This window comes from Salvelinus sp. IW2-2015, linkage group LG20, assembly GCF_002910315.2.
Source record: "Salvelinus sp. IW2-2015 linkage group LG20, ASM291031v2, whole genome shotgun sequence".
Classification (NCBI taxonomy): Eukaryota; Metazoa; Chordata; class Actinopteri; order Salmoniformes; family Salmonidae; genus Salvelinus; species Salvelinus sp. IW2-2015.
This window is the reverse complement of record NC_036860.1, coordinates 77,875,493-77,894,083: the sequence shown is the minus strand read 5'-3', so window position 1 is coordinate 77,894,083 and position 18,591 is coordinate 77,875,493. Positions and strand designations below refer to the sequence as shown.

The 18,591-nt window shown below is 43.0% G+C and overlaps 1 protein-coding gene and 1 pseudogene across 1 annotated transcript; one reads left to right on the top strand and one right to left on the bottom strand.

Annotated features, from left to right (window-relative positions):
• The first annotated feature begins 11,042 nt into the window (after positions 1 to 11,042).
• LOC111981631 (heparan sulfate glucosamine 3-O-sulfotransferase 6-like) lies at positions 11,043 to 15,000 on the top strand. Its single transcript, XM_070433687.1, has 2 exons — positions 11,043 to 11,569; positions 14,140 to 15,000. The coding sequence occupies exons 1-2, from the start codon at positions 11,094 to 11,096 to the stop codon at positions 14,759 to 14,761; spliced, it is 1,098 nt and encodes a 365-aa protein (XP_070289788.1). The 5' UTR covers positions 11,043 to 11,093; the 3' UTR covers positions 14,762 to 15,000.
• Positions 15,001 to 15,836: 836 nt separating this feature from the next.
• LOC111980123 (germ cell-specific gene 1-like protein) overlaps positions 15,837 to 18,591 on the bottom strand; it is a 5,458-nt pseudogene continuing 2,703 nt past the window's right edge.

The following is an 18,591-nucleotide window of genomic DNA, read 5'->3' as shown; positions in this document are numbered from 1 at the left end:
CAAACCTTATCCCGCCCCCCTCCCAGTCTTCTCCAAACAGAAGGTTATGGGCATCACACCAGCAGAGGCTGCCAATGAGATCCTGAAGATTCTGAACAGCAGAAGAGAGAGGTGGTCATGGCTCACTCCCTCCCCAAGATGGCCATCTATGCCAGATCCCTTTTCCCAAATGTATTTTTGCTGTGATGGCTGCAGGTGAATAATGCTGCAGGAGTGAATATATTGCAGCTTTAGCAGACTCAGAGGAGCTGTAGTCAACATAGCATTGGATTGGCACTGGATTCTGGATACACACCACATAGAACTGGGATAAGATGATGTGTTGTGCCAACATTATTACTGTCAAATATTGAGGACCAGCTGAGACCGGAATGAAAAGAGTAAGAAGACAAAACGATTATTGAAATGTTAGAATGTTTTCAATGCTGATGGACACAGGTGACTGAAAAAAGTTGGAAAATTTTACTTGGAAACTAAAATAACTTTTGTATCTCATAAGGTACACAACTTGCTTCAGAGACTGTCATATGCAGAAATGAGGGAAATGTTGTTGTGTTATTGGGAACCGTATATTTGGCCTACTGACCTAGAAATAAACCTTGTTTTGACCTCTGTCTCCTTGTCTTTAACCTTTCATAATATATGTAACATTGTAAAGAGACCACTTTGTAGCTACAGATGAATTGAAGACTCATATTGTATTTTGTGACAGAGTGGATGGTAATTAATTACAATCTCAACTCATTATAGTCATGAAGTAACTATTTTACGTGGCTAGTGGGCATCAATGGAATTGCATTGGGAAAGACGCGCACAGCCACGGCGAAACTGACTCTTGAACAAGAAATCGATATGGCTTTACGAAAATTGATTTTTCGCGTCTGATGCATTGAACAGCACACTCATTCTGTAAAGGTTTTGGAATACTCATATGTCTGCCTTTAGTGTATTGAGTCTAACACCGACTTGAGAGTAAACATGACCGACACAACCTCTGCTTTTCTATCAACCTGGACGGCGAAGGTGACGTGAAACAGAGCAGGGATTGCCATTTACAACCAGGGTTATAGTAACTCGAGGCGGTGTTCATGCATGGCCCACTGGGAACGTTCAGTTAGGACGCATGACTGTGGGAATAATATTTAACTATATAAATAACATTTTACCTCTCTTGCACATCAGGATAGCGCGTGTCTGCGCTACAAATTTACGAGCAAAAGGGAGTAGATCTACTGTCAACTTATGTACCGAGTCTTTCAGGGGCAAAGGTGTTGCAGCTCTCTGTCAAAGGTAAACTGTCATGACTATGGAATCCCATTTCCGCCACCCCAAAAATGTAAAGGCCCAGTGAAGTCAAAAACGTGTTTTTATGTGTTTTATATTACACTGCCTCAAAAAATAAAGGGAACACTAAATAACAACATCCTAGATCTGATGAATGAAATATTTTATTAAATACTTTTTTCTTACATAGTTGATGTGCTGACAACAAAATCACACAAAAATTATCAATGGAAATCAAATTTATCAACCCATGGAGGTCTGGATTTGGAGTCACACTCAAAATTAAAGTGAAAACCACACTACAGGCTGATCCAACTTTGATGTATGTCCTTAAACAAAGTCAAAATGAGCTCAGTAGTGTGGGTGTGGCTTCCACGTGCCTGTATGACCTCCCTACAACGCCTGGGCATGCTCCTGATGAGGTGGCGGATGGGTCTCCTGAGGGATCTCCTTCCCAGACCTGGACTAAAGATCCGCCAACTCCTGACAGTCGTGGTGGAACGTGGCAGTTGGTGGATGGGCGAGAATGATGTCCCAGATGTGCCTCAATTAGATCAGGCTGGGGAACGGCGGGCCAGTCCTAGCATTTCAATGCCTTCCTTCTTGCAGGAACTCTGACACACTCCAACCACATGAGGTCTTAGCATTGTTCTTGGCATTAGGAGGAACCCAGGCCAACCGCACCAGCATATGGTCTCACAAGGGGTCTGAGTATCTCATCTCGTACTAATGGCAGTCAGGCTTACCTCTGGCGGCACATGGAGGGCTGTGCGGGCCCCCAAAGAAATGCCACCCCACACCATGGACTGAACCCACCGCCCAAACCCGGTCATGCTGAGGATGGTTGCAGGCAGCAGAACGTTCTCCACGGCGTCTCCAGACTCTGTCACGTCTGGTCACATGTGTCAGTGTGGAACCTGCTTTCATCTTGTGAAGAGGCAACAGGGCGCCAGTGGCGAATTTGCGCAATCGTGTGTTCTCTGGCAAATGCCAAACGTCCTGCACGGGGTTGTGCTGTAAGCACAAACCCCCCACCTGTGGAGTCGGGCCCTCATACACCCTCATGGAGTCTGTTTCTGACCATTTGAGCAGACAATGCACATTTGTGGCCTGCTTGGAGGTCATTTGCAGGGCCTCTGGCAGTGCTCCGTCCATGCTCCTCCTTTCACAAAGGCGGAGGTAGCGGTCCTGCTGCTGGTGTTGCCCCCAACGGCCTCCTCACGTCTCCTGATGTACTGGCCTTGTCCTGTAGCGGCCTCCATGCTCTGTTTTTTTTTTTTTTTTTTTTCGACACTACGCTGACGGACACAGCAAAACCTTCTTGCCCACGAGCTGCGGATTGGATGTGCCATCCTGGATGAAGCGCACAACCTTGAGCCACTTGTGTGGGTTGTAGGACTCCGTCTCATGCTACCACTAGAGTGAAAGCACCGCCAGCATTTCAAAGTGACAAAACATCAGCCAGGAAGCATAGAAACTGAGAAGTGGTCTGTGGTCACACCTGCAGAACCACCTCCTTTATTGGGGTGTTTGCTAATTGCCTATAATTTCCACCTGTTGTCTATTCCATTTGACCAACAGCATGTGAAATTTATTGTCCAATCAGTGTTGCTTCCTAAGTGGGACAGTTTGATTTCACAGAAGTGGGGATTGACTTGGAGTTACATTGTGTTGTTTAAGTGTTCCCTTATATTTTTCTGAGCAGTTGGTTTATATTTCCACACAGGTTTGAATAATACTGTGAAATTGTGAAAAATATGATAAATGCCCTTGTAGTGGAAGAAACAGTTTGAATGTCATTCTGTTTTGTGGGTGGCAGTTTTGGCCTGCCTGGTACATCAAACAGGCGGTTAAATTATTTAATAGTCCCATTAAAATATGTTCCAATACTCTGCAATAACAAACTCTTTTCAGTTTTTCCCTCCCTACTCAGGACCACTCCAGACAGTCTGTGTCGGCCCCTGAACAAGGCAGTTAACCCCAGTGTTCCTAGGCCGTCATTGTAAAAAGAATTTGTTCTTAACTTGACTTGCCTAGTTTAAATAAGGTTAAATGTAAAAATATATATATTCTAGTATATATATACAGTGGGGAGGAAACAAGTATTTGATACACTGCAGGTTTTCCTACTTACAAAGCATGTAGAGGTCTGTCATTTTATCAGTAGGTACACTTTCAACTGTGAGGACGGAATCTAAAAACAAAAATCCGGAAAATCACATTGTATGATTTCAAGTAATTAATTAGCATTTTAGTGCATGACATAAGTTTGATACATCAGAAAATGGTATCAAATATTTGCGTACAGAAACCTTTGTTTGCAATTACAGAGACATACGTTTCTGTAGTTCTTGACCAGGTTTGCACACACTGCAGCAGGGATTGGGGCCCACTCCTCCATACAGACCCTTCTCCAGATCTTCAGGTTTCGGGGCTGTCGTGGGCAATCGGACTTTCAGCATCCCTCCAAAGATATTTCTATTGGGTTCAGGTCTGGAGACTGGCTTAGGCCACTCCAGACCTTGAGATAGCTTTCTTACGGAGCCACTCCTTAGTTTGCCTGGCTGTGTGTTTCGGGGCGTTGTCATGCTGGAAGACCCAGGCCACGGACCCATCTTCAAGGTGCTCTTACTGAGGGAGGAGGCTGTGGCCAAGATCTGCGATACAGGCCCCATCCATCCCCCCCTCCATACGGTGTAGTCGTCCTGTCCCCTGTGCCAGAAAGCATCCCCAAAGAATTGATGTTTCCATCTCCATGCTTCACGGTTGGGATGGTGTCTTTGGGGTTGTACTTTTTTTCCCCCCCCCCCCCCCCCCCCCCCCCCCCCCCCTTCCTTCTTCTTCTCCAAACACGCGAGTGGAGTTTAGACAAAAAGCTCTATTTTTGTTCTCATTCAGACCACATGGACCTTCTCCCATTCCTCCTCTGGATCATCCAGATGGTCATTGGCCAAACTTCAGACGGCCGTGACATGCGCTGGCTTGGCAGGGGGACCTTGCGTGCCGCTGCAGGATTTTAAATCCATGACGGCGCTAGTGTGTTACTATGCCGTTTTCTTTGGGCGACTGTGTCCCAGTCTCTTCAGGTCAATGAACCAGTGTCCTGCCGTGTATTCTGGGCTGATCCCCACCTTCCTCATTGTCATTGATGCCCCGAGGTGAGATCTTGCATGGGAGCCCCAGACCGAGGGTGATTGGACCATCATCTTGAACTTCTTCCATTTTCAATATTGCGCAACAGTTTGTCCTTCTCAACCAGCTGCTTTCCCTATTGTCCTGTAGCCCCATCCCAGCTTTGTGCAGGTCTTACAAGTTTATCCTTGATGTCCCACACAGCTCTCTGGTGTCTTGGCCATTGTGAGAGGTTTGGAGTCTGTTTGATTGAGTGGTGGACAGGTGTATTTGATAACAAGGTAAAACGAGTTTCAAACATGTTGCGTTAATACAGGTAATGAGTGGAGAACAAGGAGGGCTTCTTAAAGAAAAACTAACAGGTCTGTGAGAGCCGGAATTCTTACTGGTTTGGTAAGTGATCAAATACTTATGTCATGCATAAATGCAAATTAATTACTTAAAAATCTACATGTGATTTTCTGGATTTTTGTTTTTTAGATTACGTCTCTCCACAGTTGAGTGTACCTATGATACAAAATTACAGGACCTCGACATGCTTTGTAAGTAGGAAAACTGCAAAAATCGGCAGTGTTATCAAATACTTGTTTCTCCCCACTGTATAAATATTATATACTAATATTTTTTTAATAATAAATTATAATAATACATATGGATTATCAGCCTGCTTTCAGTCTACCTTATTTTTTGCATTCTCTGACCATGCTTTGAGAAATATTTATTCGGGTACGTTCAATGAGAGGCCAAAATAAGCACCATTTTGAGTCACTTCAAATGTAGCTTACTATTTCCATCAGAAAGGAAAAAGTATATTGATAGAAAATTATTCTTTATAAAGTTGTCTGTGTATTACTTGCTTGTTTAATTATTGTGAATAATCTCTTATATTTGTTGTACATTTTTCATTGATTGAACAATTGTCATTTCTATAGATTACATTGATATCAACACCCTCTCCTGTCATTGCTTCAGTAGAGAGCTACCCAGTCTAGTCGGGTCTTCATAATTTTGTTTTTGTTCTCAAGAAATATAACACCTGCAGAATAGAGGATAGACTTTATTGATTGAATCATCACAATTCAGGATTTGTACAGAATAAAAATAGGATAAAGAAACACATGTTTTTTGCAAATCAATGACAGTTTTTAATCTAGTCATAGATAGGGATCCTGTATTCATCTCTGAATACTCAAGAAGTAAAGAGTAATCACTCCTTTTAAATATATGATTCTGAGAAGTGCAGTGGTGTTTAGGCTTTAGTTCTAATACAAGAGGATATTGCCTTTCAGACAGCAGTATAGTCTCAGACCTTAATACTACTACAATTACTACTTGTACTAGGGGGATTGGAAAGTAACCTTACCTTTGACCGGTTTTGGAGAGACAAAATATCGGTTATTTTGAATGGTCCGCACTGATGATACAAGAACAAATTTTGTTGAAAAGAGCTGCTATTACACAGTACGTTACAGACACTTTTTTAGTTCCAATTATGTAACATTTTGTATTAAATATTCATTGGACATGTTGAGGGCAGTATATTGTGTGATAATAAGAAAAGATTATTGTGGGCCAGTGGTGACTAATTCATTTCTGGGGCGTTTTAAGCTTGATTGGGTATAGACCAAAGATCCTTGAAGAGCAATACACCTTTGAAAATAACATGACATAACAATCTCTTAGTACTCAGCTCAGAGGTCAAGAGTCTTATCTGTGATTGCAGGATGGGGAGGCATACAAGTAAACATGTCACATGGGGGGCACATTAGCATACTATGTGAACATGCCTCTGCATACATTTAAGAAGATCTCTATAGGTAATCTGCTGGATTCAGAGAATTGGATGACTTCAGCACGTTGAAGAGAAGAGGAGCGGGTTCTATAGAAACAGTTAACAATTACTATTATAGTAATTTCTCACAGTATACCTATTTATTTAAGACATGTTTAAGAAAGTTTACCTTTACAAAGCACTAAGAACTAAAACAGAACCACAAGCCATGAAATAAATATTTGGAAGAAGTATTACAGCACAATGTTGATTTAACCTCACAACAGACCATTATGACTTGCCTTGGAGCAGCTGTGAGAAAGACCTGTCATTTCAGTTGCAGAAATATCTCTTCCTGTTAACTACAGAAAGCAGCTCTGCTTCGTTATGAAGTAAGACATAGCACAAATATATTGATCACACTTACATGTATCTCCCTTCAGAGTTTGAGTGAGTTACCATCTTTATTTCCTGAGACTAACAATTCAGCAGATGACACTTACCACTTAGCAGCAAACCTACAGTGGACAAATATCTCTATCACCCATCTAACTTGATTTGAGTGTCACAATAGTATTGCAGTGGTACAGACAACATAAACTCAGCAAAAAAAGAAACGTCCTCTCACTGTCAACTGGTTTATTTTCAACAAACTATACATGTGTAAATATTTTATGAAAAATGACAAGATTCAACAACTGAGACATAAACTTAATAAGTTCCACAGACATGTAACTACAGAAATTGAATAATGTGTCCCTGAACAAAGGGGCGGGGGGGTCAAAATCAAAAGTAACAGTCAGTATCTGGTGTGGCCATCAGCTGCATTAAGTACCAGTGCATCTCCTCATGGACTGCACCAGATTTGCCAGTTCTTGTGTGAGATGTTACCCACTCTTCCACCAAGGCACCTGCAAGTTCCCGGACATTTCTGGGGGAATGGCCCTAGCCCTCACCTCGATCCAACAGGTCCCAGACGTGCTCAATGGGATTGAGATCGGGCTCTTCGCTGGCCATGGCAGAACACTGACATTCCTGTCTTGCAGGAAATCAGCACAGAATGAGCAATATGGCTGGTGGCATTGTCATGCTGGAGGGTCATGTCAGGATGAGCCTGCAGGAAGGGTACCACATGAGGGAGGAGGATGTCTTCCCTGTAACGCACAGCGTAAGATTGCCTGCAATGCAACAAGCTCAGTGATTATGTGACACACTGCCCCAGACCATGATGGACCTCCACCTCCAAATCATCCCCTCCAGAGTACAGGCCTCGGTGTAACACTCATTCCTTCGAGTAAACGTGAATCCTGTCTGGTCCAGCGACGGTGGGTTTGTGCCCATAGGCGAGTTGTTGCCGGTGATGTCTGGTGAGGACCTGCCTTACACAGGCCTACAAGCCCTCAGTCCACCTCTCTCAGCCTATGCGGACAGTCTGAGCACTGATGGAGGGATTGTGCTTCCGGTGTAACTCGGACGTTGTTGTTGACATCCTGTACCTGTCCCGCAGATGTGATGTTCGGATGTACCGATCCTGTGCAGGTGTTGTTACACGTGGTCTCCACCGCGGGATGATCAGCTGTCCGTCCTGTCTCCCTTAGGCGTCTCACAGTACGGACATTGCAATTTATTGCCCTGGGCCACATCTGCAGCCTCATGCCTCCTTCAGCATGCCTAGGCACGTTCACCCAGATGAGCAGGGACCCGGGCATCTTTTTTGGTGTTTTTCAGAGTCAGTAGAAAGCCTCTTTAGTGTCCTAAGTTTACATAACTGTGAACTTAATTGCCTACCGTCTGTAAGCTGTTAGTGCTTAACGACCGTTCCACAGGTGCATGTTCATTAATTGTTATGGTTCATTGAACAAGCATGGGAAACAGTGTTAAACCCTTTACAATAAAGATCTGTGAAGTTATTTGGATTTTTAGGATTTTTTTTGCTGAGTTTATGACTGTTCACTGACAGAACTAACCATGTACGCCACACACACACCACACACACACACACACACACACACACACACACACACACACACACACACCACACACACACACACACACACACACACACACACACACACACACACACACACACACACACACACACACACACACACACACACACACACCACACACACACACACACACCACGATCAGAGATGCTTGGGGCATGTGAGGCTGTGGAATGTAAGCCGTAGGAAGGTGAATTCAGTAGAGGGTAGCAGCAGCATCCTCACATCTTCACCCATCGTTTCTCCACCCTATAATCCAATGTGGTCATTTTCCAGAACAAACAGGGATTTATCTTAGATAACAGACGCTTAGACATGTCTCTGCTTTCTAAAGTGATCTTTAATCCCTATGTATTTACAATGCACCGGGTCTTATTAAACAATGATCCCAGATGTGATGCAGAAACCAGGTCACCCTGCACTGCACAGCAGGTATCCCGCATGACCGTAACGCCTCGATCACACCGACAGCGTTATTGCATTTTGGTACACCAGAAGTACATTAATTTCCAGTGGAACGCTGCGTTTGCCTTGCAGCATTGCGTTGCAGAGGCATTGCAGTGCATTCTGTGTAGTGCATACGTTGGATTTATCGAATGTGTGCATCATACTGTGTGCGTAAACGGCTTGACAGAAATGGTAGCAGAAGGTGAATGTTGAACACACATATCCAGCTGATGCTGTGTATTTTAGGAAACCAGTGATGGACACAGTCTAATTTAGATGTTGATGAAAGCCTCTATTATTTTGCCAACCTTCAGATGTGAGTCTGGAAGAGAAAGACAGGGTCCCCGTATTGAATCCACATCATTGGTGGCAATACCTTGTGCTTTCACAACAAACTGTTTGAATTCTCTCTTCAAATCAAATCAAATGTTATTTGTCACATGCGCCAAATGCAACAGGTGTAGTAGACCTTACTGTGAAATACTTACTTACAAGCCCTTAACAAACAATTCAGTTTAAAAAATATATAATTAAGAAAATATTTACTAAATAAACTAAAGTAAAAAATAACTTTAAAAAATAACACAATAAAATAACTTGTCCTATCTCACATGATCCTTGCTTCAAATGTAACAATAAATGTTTTGTTTAAACTATTGTGTCCCCACTGGGCAAAAACTGGTTGAATCAATGTTGTTTCCACATCATTTAAAAAAAATCTTTGTTTAAATGTGATGATGTTGAATAAATGTGGAAAACTGATTGGATTTGAAAAAAGACATCAATGTAAGGGAATGTAATCACTTTTAACCTAAATCTAAAGACATGGTGACATTTTTTGTTGATTTCATGTTGAATTCACGTTAGTTGACAACTCTACCAAATTTAAATCAAAACTAGACGTTGAACTGATTGTGTCCAGTGGGTTATTTTCACTGATATTTCCACAGCATATATTTTGATCCAATATGAATCCCCTGGTGCCTTCATTTATGCAAAGCTTGTTAAGGCTTTCACCTGAAGGCTTGTGAAGGCTTCTCTCCACCTGAAGGCTTGTGAAGACTTCTCTCCACCTGAAGGCTTGTGAAGACTTCTCTCCACGTGAAGGTTGTAAAGGTTTCTCTCCACGTGAAGGCTTCTCTCCACATGAAGGTTTCTCTCCACGTGAAGGTTTCTCTCCACGTGAAGGCTTCTCTTCAGCCTCTTGTGTTTATTGTTTGTCATAGCTTTTCACTTATAAGGATGTGCATTGGATTTCTAGTAAACTACATCTGAGTTTGAATCAGAAATGGCATTATTTGATTATAATACCATGGATTGCTCTTTAAAGGTTCCACCAGAGTACACAGATCATATTCAATTYAGGGACATAAGTGGAGTTGGCTCCAATGTCAGATTGTACYGTGACCATTTCCTGGTAAACCGTGTAAGCTTACAATACACAGTTTCCTGTTCAGAGGAGATTTCACAGTATCAGAAGTGACCCATATGACCCATAATGCAGTCATTATTGGGCTGTCCTTCCATAAAAAAAGATTTTCACTATGATGCTGCGAAAAAAAAGCAGAATCAGACACAAACCCCCTCCCTGTATGACTTAATACCTCTGCCTGGAGATTATCCTGGTTGTATTACCAACGCTTCCTATTATGTAATGATGCCTATGTACAGGGCTTTCTGTCTGTGGATGCAAAGAACAATATTCAATCATTGCAATAATGTGTGTTAAGTCATGCAAGGAACCCCCAAAAAATCTGCATGGTCAGCTGTTCCCATATATGCCTCAAAAACTGTAATATGAATTGCAAATAAAAATCTCTTTAACAAGTATCCTACTTTATTCACGCATAAATCAATATTTATTGASGAAATTGTCACCTGAAAATTATGTCAAAGCTGAAATGAGTTGCCTTGTGGTGTTATTTCCCTCCTGACCAGCATAATACCATAGCCTGAGGAAGGAAAGCAAATTGCCTGTCTAATGCAAACATTGAGAAAGAAAGTTATCCTAAAGCTGATGTTACAGGATCATGGCTCAACAGTTTAAGTTTGAGCAGTGAAACCCGCCTTCTCTACCATCCCTCCAATCAAGGTAGAGCAGCACTGAAAGATGCGCKCAGCATCTCRAGATGATGGTTAATATAGCAGTGTCAGATGAGCAAGAACATACTATACTAACTGTGTGTGGAAACATTACACCGTCGTTTATGTCCAACAAAATATTGTTATTATAGAAAGAAGGATTTTTTGTTGTTGCGATGAACAGTTTAGAGATCAACAACGTGTCAATATGGGATGACGAGRGTATTTGGCACTTCGCTTGGAACAGCCGGTGCACCATGTTTTGGGCATGGAATTATGATTATGTGCTTTTGRTTACAAGAATACCAGATGTACCGAAAGAAGATATGTGTTGTTCATAGAATGGCCTCAATTTGTTTGTGGAAGAAGGTATGGCTGGTTCTCATCACATTCAACAAGACGTTCCGCGACTCCTGCATAAACTTCTCTTCGTGTTCTCCCTTGCTGTGGTTTGCGCGTCGCTGTACTTCATTCTCTCCGGCTGCTGTGATTTTATTTTAGTGGATACTGCGAAACATTTGAAGCAAACCTCTCAACTTTTACCTTTGACTGAGCTGTTCCAAAGGAAGAATGCCTCATTTGAGAAGAGGGCTACAGATGTCYGTGTGCGCTCAGCATCCCCCGTCSGCAGCGCAGGTGCGACASGTGCAGTTGGRGCGCAATCAGCCAATGTTGGTAAGGACTGGACCGCAGCAAGGAGACTACCCCAAGRAATCATCATAGGGGTGAAAAAGGGCGGAACACGAGCTCTTTTGGAATTCCTAAGACTTCATCCTGACATTCGAGCACTTGGCTCTGAACCCCACTTTTTCGACAGACATTACTCACGTGGGTTGAATTGGTACAGGTATGAACCTACCTACCTACCTATCGATGATGATGATGATGATGATGATGATGATGATGATGATGATGATGATGATTAGAATGATTATGATGATTAGAATGATAATGCTGAAACACACATTTGTGTTTGGTTGATATTTGTTTATATATATTTGATATTTGATTGAGGAGGGTTTCATTGTTTGCATTCGGATTTTGTTTACAACTTGCAAAAGATGTAGAATGATGCACATTCCTCCTTGGAATTGCTGCTTGCTCATAGTCAGCCGTGTGTATTGCAAGTTAAAGGGGTTATTTAATGGCTGGGGGAATTTCTCTATGGGCTGTCCTACATTTACTTATTTTTATAAGTTTATTTAACCTTTATTTAACTAGGCAAGTCATTTAAGAACAAATGATTATTTACAATGACGGCCTAGCCCCATCAAACCCTAACCCGGATGACACTGGGCCAATTGTGCACCGCCCTATGGGACTCCCAATCACAGCCGGTTGTGATACAGCCTGGAATCGGACCAGAGTCTGTAGTGACACCTCTAGCACTGAGATGCAGTGTGTTAGACCGCTGCACCACTCGGGTCCCCTACATGGCCCATACATACACTCTGAAGAACAACTGTAAAATCAGTAACACAAATATTATGGAAAATGTTCTCTATGCCATTATTATTTTATCATTTTGACTGTTCTCCCAAAACAAATAAACGTACCAAACATTCCCCCAACTCCTGAACCTAACATCTGCTACATGATCACTCAATCAATCAAACTTTATTTATATAGCACATTTCTTACAACAAATGCATTTCTAGGTGCTTGAGCCAACAGTGCCCCACAATATGGACCTTGTTCTCTCCCTTGTTTGATGTCGTGTGGTGAGCGGTTATTTTTAGTTTTTTAAACAACTAATTGACTTGGTTCAATTATTTTAATTCCATTTTGTTCAGTTTTCTTCTGTGCGCTCAATGCGCTCATTGTACAGTTTCTCTAGAGGTACATCAGATCCAACCTCAGCTGTGCGATGTTGTAAGGAGTTGTAGTTTCCAACAGGCCATTATTCTATTGTTTAGTGCGTAAAACTTGAGAATTAACTACAATGACCACCATCCCTTGCGCATCTACTTGTCCGGTCTTTGTTTCTTTTACGCCTGCTATGGAAGAGACAGAAGAATGTGCGATCATGAGGTGCTATAGAGCAGCTGTTGCTTCACGAGGGTTTATCTCTACCTGAAAATACTGTACATGATCTAAGTGATTGATATTTGACATTCAGCAGTCATAAAAGTATGCCTTATTTACTTTGAAGGACTACAAAATTGTAATTTTGTCAGACTACATAGACAGCAGCTCAATAGAGATGAGATGATGACTTAGAATTAAATAATAAAGGTATTAAATAAAACAAATGTAATATACACAACTACTGAAATATTTTATTAAAGTAATGTGAATAAATTATGGTTAAAAGGGATAAGCAGTAATGGACAGTCACTACCATCATGTGACTTTTATTGATTGTTTTATTCTGTCTTGTTACAGCATTCAGGCCACACAATGCATAGTGCATTTAATGTTAAAAAAAATTATTGAAACTTGAAATTGAGAACCGTAATTCTTTTTTTATAATCGGACCGAACTGACCTCAAAAAGCACTAATCGTCAAAAAGCATTAATCGCTCAGCATGGTTGATGTCTGAAGTATCATACTGTCTTGTTCCCAAAATGGAAATATTCATCAAGCTGCTTGATCAAAGTATAGCACCACATTGTCTAATGAGAATATGCACTGGAGTATGCATTGTTTCTGCTGAGAGGGAAATAATCAWGGCTCTTTATTTAAACACTACCCATGGAATTGAACTCGATCTTGATAATGGTTAGATAACAGCTCCAAGGGAGAAAAGCTGAGTGCAAATGCCAAGCGAGTCAATGCAACACAAAAGCTACATATTCTGCCAGTGCTAAAATCTGTCTCCAGGGAAAATCAAAAGTGGGCTCACTAATGGACTTTGCTTGTATTTGTGTGCTCCCTCCCTCCTTCTTTCTCCCAGTCTCTCTTTCTTCCTTCCTTCCTTTCTTTCTCTCTTGTCCTTCATCTGGATTTCTATTCAGGCAGACAGCCGAGTGTGTCCTCTCTCTCTCCCTGGTAGCACATGCTCTTAAAAGGGGTGTGTACGAGTTTCAGTTCCCCCCAGCCCTCGTTTAGTTGAATGGGAGTGTATTAACATCCGGCAGGGAMGAAGAGCTGAGTGAGGCTGGAGAGCACACTGGGGAAAACTATATAACACCATGTCAATTATTAAGAACCAGCAGGCCTGTTGGCTTCATTGGCACAGGATGACATAGAGATCTATGGGGAGTGAGCATGACCAGATAGGTCATGGTGTTAAGGGATGATTCAGTCCCTTTATTTGGCTATAGGCCTCAATCAATAGTACCTTGGATTGGTTGATGGTTATTCAAAGAATTAACCCTCTCTTCGATCTAAAAGAAATGGATTTGGTTATATTCTAATTTGGCTGTATTTTGTGTATTTGATATAAGATTGAACAGCCTCATTGTCCTTCTCAGGAACCTGATGCCCAAAGCTCTGGAGGGCCAGGTGGTCCTGGAGAAGACACCCAGGTACTTTGTGACGGCGGATAGCCCCGGCCGGATCCACGCCATGTCCCAGGAGGTCAAACTGATCGTGGTGGTGCGTGACCCTGTGACCCGCGCCATCTCTGACTACACCCAGATCATATCAAAGACTCTGGGCGTTCCCAGCTTCGAGACCCTGACGTTCCATAACGGGACGGAGGAGGCGTTAAAGGTGGACTCCCTGTGGAGCCCCATCTGGATTGGCCTGTATGCTCTGCACCTGGAGAGGTGGCTGGCCCACTTCCCCTTGGAGCAGATCCACTTTGTCCATGGGGAGAGGCTGGTGAGCGACCCTGCAGGGGAGCTGGGRAGAGTCCAAGACTTTCTGGGCCTTCAGAGGATCATCACAGACAAACACTTCTACTTCAACAAGACAAAGGGTTTCCCCTGCCTGAAGAAGCCAGAGGGCAGCAGCAAGCCCCACTGCCTGGGCATAACCAAGGGCAGGCCACATGCTGACATCCACCCTCAGGTCATCCTCAGGTTACGTCAGTTCTACCAGCCACACAACCTGCGCTTCTACCAGATGACAGGGCAGGACTTTGGCTGGTAGGATGGGAGCCTACAATGAGGTGGAAAAAAGATGGTATCATTGTTACCATTCAAAACACAGGCTGCACGAAGAGGATACAGGACAAAGCTTGAATTGGTGTATTTTGTGACGGTCCTGATGTCATCTGGAGTAACTCAAGTCCTCATGCAACCTGTATCGGCAAACAAATCAAAACAGTCACACTTTATTTTGTGACAGTTAAACCGAAAGAAGTAACGTGAGTAATGCCATAGGCCTACTGTGTAACACCATGGACATACAGAGGAAAGTGACAGCGACATCCACGGTCGGAAAGCAAGTCCTCAGAACTCTAGTGTGAACTTACCCTTTACTCCACTAGATGGCAGTCCTTCACCAACAGAGGCTTAGACGGTATTGTCGAAGTACTGTAAACTACTTGGAAAAATTTGGATTTGTGGTCATGATCGTCATACACATTTTTTTCTGTAGTCAGATTGAGCAAGTATTACCATAAGAAACGTCATGGCATCCCTTAATTTAAATCCAAGACAATTCAAGGCAGCTGCATTGATCCATTCAGTCTGTAGTTGTTTGCAGTTGGTTTTCATTTAAATATTCCCTAGTTATGAGGGGCATTTAAACCCATTTCCTCAATATTACCAAGAATCATAGACAGATTCACAGTCRGWATTGTCCTTKATTTCTGACAAAGTTTGTGCTCAATACATTTCCTGTGTATGTTTATGGYTGCTGCCTTTTTCTTCATTACATTCTGAAGCAAATATTAAGATCCAACTTTCTCTCAAACACAAACTTACATACAGCACATATAAACATAAGCACCATGTTGTAACCTACTGTACGTGTTGGAAATAGCCATCTGTACACCAAGCATCCATATGGAAACTAGACTTGGCTGATATTTGCAGCCCCATGCCGAATGTGGCAACAAAACTACTATCATAGCTTGTAAAAACAGCTTCACCATCTGCTCCAGAATAACAGTAATGATAAGAATAGTCATGGCCTTGGCTCTAGAAACATACAGGAGGAGGTTGAGGACAAGTGTTGTTTATTCAGTCAGCTCCATGTTCCTTTAGCCATAATATTAGTAATGATCTTCTCAATGGGATCCATTATGCCCTATATAGTCCAGTGAGTTTGGGATCCTGTATATGAGAGCCAATTTATGGTCATTTTAATGAAGAGGTCACCAAGCCTGGTCCTGTAAAGCCTTATAGATCTCGTAGGCCCTGTTCTGATACTGTGAAAATGTATCCTTTCTTCCTCCCCTTTGTGTTTTGAATTGGAACCTATCCAATCATGTTGGAGCAGTCATAACCTCAATGAAGGGAGGATGGAAGGTACATCCTAACAGGATTGGAATGGGGCCCTGCAAGCCCAGGGTTGGTGACCACTGTCTTAGCAGTAGGCCTCTCCCTGTGGTTCTGTCATGCTGTCCAGGCCCATTACATAGGCTGCTCCAGTGGAGGGTTTGTGCCCATTGACAGGGAGGTCCAGAGGCCCAGCATTTCCTTCTCCCCTTGCAGGCACAGCCGTCAGGTACATGTCSCACATCTGCTCTGGCAGGTCCATCTCCAGCAGCTTCTGCTTGATCCTCAGGTTCTTCTCAATGTTCCGCCGCTTGTACTTGAACTCTACGATGGTCTTGGTGTACCTGTTCAGTGCTGTCACCGCAGAAGCCATGCAGGTGGCAAAGGAGCCCCATGCTAAGCTGGGGAGGGGGAAGAAGAAGTACAGAGGGTGTGATTAACCTCAGCATGCATGCTCTCTCCATCATGACTGTGCTACTGTACATGGCCTCAGAATGCTAGCGTCGCTTAAAATTGCACAAGTATCACATAGCTGGGTATTAGAGTTTAATCAGAGACAACTCCTATTGTACAGCACCTAGTGTATCGGTAAGTGACCTAGTCCGTACATACATGTAGGACCAGCTGTAGTCCCAGGTCTTGGGCCTCCAGTCCTCCGGACCCATAGCCACAGCCAGCTGAAAGGCCGTGGTGAACATCATGTGGGCAACCATCCCCAAAAGGCCTGGATCCCGAGGGACACAACACAATACAAAACGCAAATAAAGTTGGTGAATGAAAACCTGAGATAATATATGAGACTATATATTTTTTGTATAATGGTTGTACCTTTCAAAAGCACTGGTATAAGTACAGCAACACAATTGTATCTGCAATTGATATTAGTAGCCACACGTGGCAATATTGTACACGTTATGAATTGAGGGCTATCAGTTTGGATACCTTTCACTTATTTTAAAAACCTTGCACGAGGACAGGTATTAGTGTGAACAACATTGAGATCAGTCCATTCATTTTCACCATGATCATGCTTCTTTATTCACTGGATATTCAGTTTATAGTATTACTGGGGAAGCTGATAGGTTACATTAATACAGTTGCAGCCATTCCCCTTCATAACAATGACAGAAGAGAGAATGATGAAGAATCAAAGCCCACCACAGCACAGTGTTCCCTCTACTCTCTCTTTCTCTGCTGCCTCTTGGCCATCTCTCTGCCAACATTCTGCTCGTCTACAGCTGCTTTACTTGGGATTAATGCCCTAACAACAAGAGGAGGGGTCAGGGGAATGTGGGAGGGGAGGGGTGGGGGTACTCCTATGGGTAGGCCTTGTCTTGGCCCAAAACCACTGCCCCATCTCCAATCCGATTAGTCCAGAAACCAGCAAATCCCCAGAGGCATTGGACACACAGACCATAGACCACTGCTCTACGTGCTATGTTATCACTTAGCTAGGCTAGCTTCCCTACAACTGTACCTCCCTGAGCAAGGCTCCCATCCCACCCTGCTACTATTATTGCTCTGCTTTTCTGCTAACAAAATCATATTCATATTCACATTCATATTTGTTCCACAGACCCAAGGAGAGTTAACTGTAGGGATTCCACAAATTCTATAGTGCATAAACCACATTTTAAACGTGTATATTCCCTCCTACTTACCCCCACAATACAGTTTGACAGATGGATAGCAACACAATAACTATTATTGACAATACAGTGAGTGAATCTACATTAAAATGACTCCTGATTGACATACATTTTCTCAACATCATCTTCATTCCCCTCCTATCAGCTTTGGAAATGGTCTTTGAAAGGATGAAAACTGTAGATTCAGCAGTGTACTGAATATCGTATCTGTAAAATTGAAATAATCCATTTAGGATATGGACTAGCCACTGTCACTCTGGCCGGCCTCTGCCTGCCTGGGATGGTTAGTGGGTTGCATGCATGGTATTAGATGATGTAATCCCCTTGGTGGGTAGTGTTACACACAGACACGCTGGCCTCTGCTCTACTGTGGAGCTGGGACTCCCAAAGCCTGTCTACTGTAGGCTTTCTATCCAATTTGACCAGCCCAGTGCCAGCCTTAGTGTGATAGCGTGGCATGGAGGTTGACATGGCCTRTGGTCATTGAGAAACAGAGCCAGGGGATGTCCACTCACTAGTGTGCCCCCTCTGTGAAGCTGACTTCATAGTTAAGGATGCAGGGAGATAATCAACTCCTCAATGGCTGATGATCAGCTTTGAGTGACTGTATGAAAGTATTCTTTGATGACTTGTTCACTTGACAAATGGTGAACTTTTTAAAAAATAAATATGACTGTGAACATCATTCCCAGGCACAGATGTGTTACCTGACAGGGCGGTGAACATGGCAGCAAAGGCGTTGAGCTTCAGCTTGTTCATGACGCTGAGGCAAGGACACAGCTCTAACCACATGAGTACACCACCCGTGAACAGCAGGATGAGGTAGAGACACTCAGCTGTGATGCACAGCCACAGGACCCCTGGGAATAGAAGGAAGAGAGGAGTC